A 2,215-nucleotide genomic window follows, 5' to 3' on the forward strand; every position below is an offset into this window, starting at 1 on the left:
TGGCCTTGCAGGTACACAGAGTACACATGTGACATGGTGTGCTGAATGGCCTTGCAGGTACACAGAGTACACGTGTGAGTGACATGGCGTGCTGAGTGGCCTTGCAGGTACATAGAGTACATGTGTGACAGGGCGTGCTGAATGGCCTTGCAGATAGATAGAGTACGCATGTGACATGGTGTGCCGAATGGCCTTGCAGGTAATAGAGTACATATGTGACATGGTGTGCTGAGTGGCCTTGCATATTCGTAGAGTTCACATGTGACATGGTGTGCTAAGCAGCCTTGCAGGGGCATAGAGTACACATGTGACAGGGTGTGCTGAATGGCCTTGCAGGTATATCGAGTACATGTGTGACATGGTGGCAGAGGAGCCCATCACGCCCCACAGCAAGCCCATCCTGGTGAAAGCCGTCATCATGACCCCCGTGCCCCTGTTTAGCAAGCAGAGGAACGGCTGCCGGCCCTTCTGTGAGGTCTACGTTGGAGACGAACGTGTGACCACCACGTCCCAGGAGTATGACAAGATGAAGTGAGTTCAGACATGGAGCATCCTTGCTCCATGGCTGTGACATCTGTGTATTCTCATGGTTCAGGAAAACTTTTAAGGAGAAAATTTAACCGTGCTGTGAGAAACGTTTGCTTAGGTAGATAACTTTGGAGCTGTGATGTCTTTGACCTTTGCTTAGACTGGTGGCTTTGAGCCAGATAAGCAGGCTTGAGCCACACAGGCTTGTAGCCATTGCCGTGTTTGGGTAGGTTACCATGGCCATTGTGTACTCGGGGAGTAGCTGCTTGAAAGTAGCTTCCTGGAATAAACACCCCAGGAAATTATTTTCACTGGTGCCAAAGTCAGTAAGATAAGAATGCATGAATTTCAGCTTTTGCAACTTCAGAAGGATCTTAGCTTTCTTCCTGGGACCTATCAGCCTTTGAGGGTCGCTCTTCATCAAGTCTGATCTGTTGGCCTTGGACTAACACTTCCTTGTCGTTCTGTTGTTAGGGATTTTAAGATTGAGGATGGCAAAGCAGTTATTCCCCTGGGCATAACAGTTCAGGGAGACGTGCTCATCATCATTTATCACGCAAGGTCCACTCTGGGAGGAAGACTGCAGGCCAAGGTGAGTGTCTCCACGGGCCCCTTTGCAGCGTGTGCAGCTCGTCCCGTGTTCTGCTGCTGCCAGCACTTGATGTTTACTTCTTGTTTCTTTGGCTTCATTGGCAATTCTTATAGAGGGTTTCTGAGTCAGGCTTGTTGTCCAGCAGGAGTGTTTAAGCTTTAATCACATAAGTGTCTCACGGAGTACCTACCATTCTCCACATAGCACAAGGCAGAGGGGGCATTACCTGAAAAATCTGGAATTTCCAGCATCCCCTTCAAGCATTACAGAACTGTATAGCCTTCACTGCATGTGTGCTGGGCTTCAGCCTGGTTGCTGCATAACCGTAGACCTCTGCTTGCTGCTTGCTGCTTATTTGGGGTCACAGGGACCTGGGCCGCCTAGGACTCGAATGTCTTCTCCGTCTCCACATCTGCTGCTGACTCCTCCTTCTGCTCCCCTCCCCTCTCTCCTCCCCTCTCCACCTCTCTCCTCTGCCCCTCGCCCCCACAGTATGCTACATGAGGGCACCATCTGCAGTGTCCTTGGGAGCTTGTTAAATGTGAAATACTCTCCTGCGCCTGGACAGCAGCTGTCTTTCCTACAGGAGGAGGATTTTGTCTGTGAAGGGAGAGTCTGCTTGCCTTCTCCACAGTGTGTGGAACCTCTCGTTTGCTTTCTCTTTGCAGATGGCATCCATGAAGATGTTCCAGATTCAGTTCCACACTGGGTTTGTGCCTCGGAACGCAACTACTGTGAAGTTTGCAAAGTACGTTGGTGTCACACTGTGTGGCTGTTGGGCAGAGGGACGGGGGAGATAGGATGTGTAAGTATTCAAAACTGCTCAACACATGTAGATGAATGCAGTACAGATAACTTTATGGGATTGATGTGATGTATAAATGAGGGAGTTTGTAACATTGAACTTACATTTTGGATCTTTCCTCCTAAAACCAAGGTCTGTTTTGTTTCCAAGATACTGCCCCCACAGATTGAACTCTGATAGCATTTCATTCTTGCCGTGGATGGCTTTGCACTGGCTGGTGCAAGTCTCTGTAGAGTTAACACGTCACAGCCTGGATGTCCTATAACCAAACAGAACACTCAGATGTTTAC

General features: G+C 49.2%; 1 protein-coding gene across 1 annotated transcript in view; it reads left to right on the plus strand.

Annotated features, from left to right (window-relative positions):
- Nucleotides 1-2,215, plus strand: part of GAK (cyclin G associated kinase) — a 124,890-nt gene that overhangs the window by 88,471 nt on the left and 34,204 nt on the right. Inside the window, exons 16-18 of the mRNA XM_004383533.2 lie at nucleotides 337-531; nucleotides 1,003-1,120; nucleotides 1,789-1,868. Of these exons, the coding sequence (XP_004383590.1) occupies nucleotides 337-531; nucleotides 1,003-1,120; nucleotides 1,789-1,868 (393 nt within the window). The remainder of the gene's footprint in view (nucleotides 1-336; nucleotides 532-1,002; nucleotides 1,121-1,788; nucleotides 1,869-2,215) is intronic.

Source organism: Trichechus manatus, unplaced genomic scaffold, assembly GCF_000243295.1.
Source record: "Trichechus manatus latirostris isolate Lorelei unplaced genomic scaffold, TriManLat1.0 scaffold00111, whole genome shotgun sequence".
In the NCBI taxonomy this organism is placed as follows: Eukaryota; Metazoa; Chordata; class Mammalia; order Sirenia; family Trichechidae; genus Trichechus; species Trichechus manatus.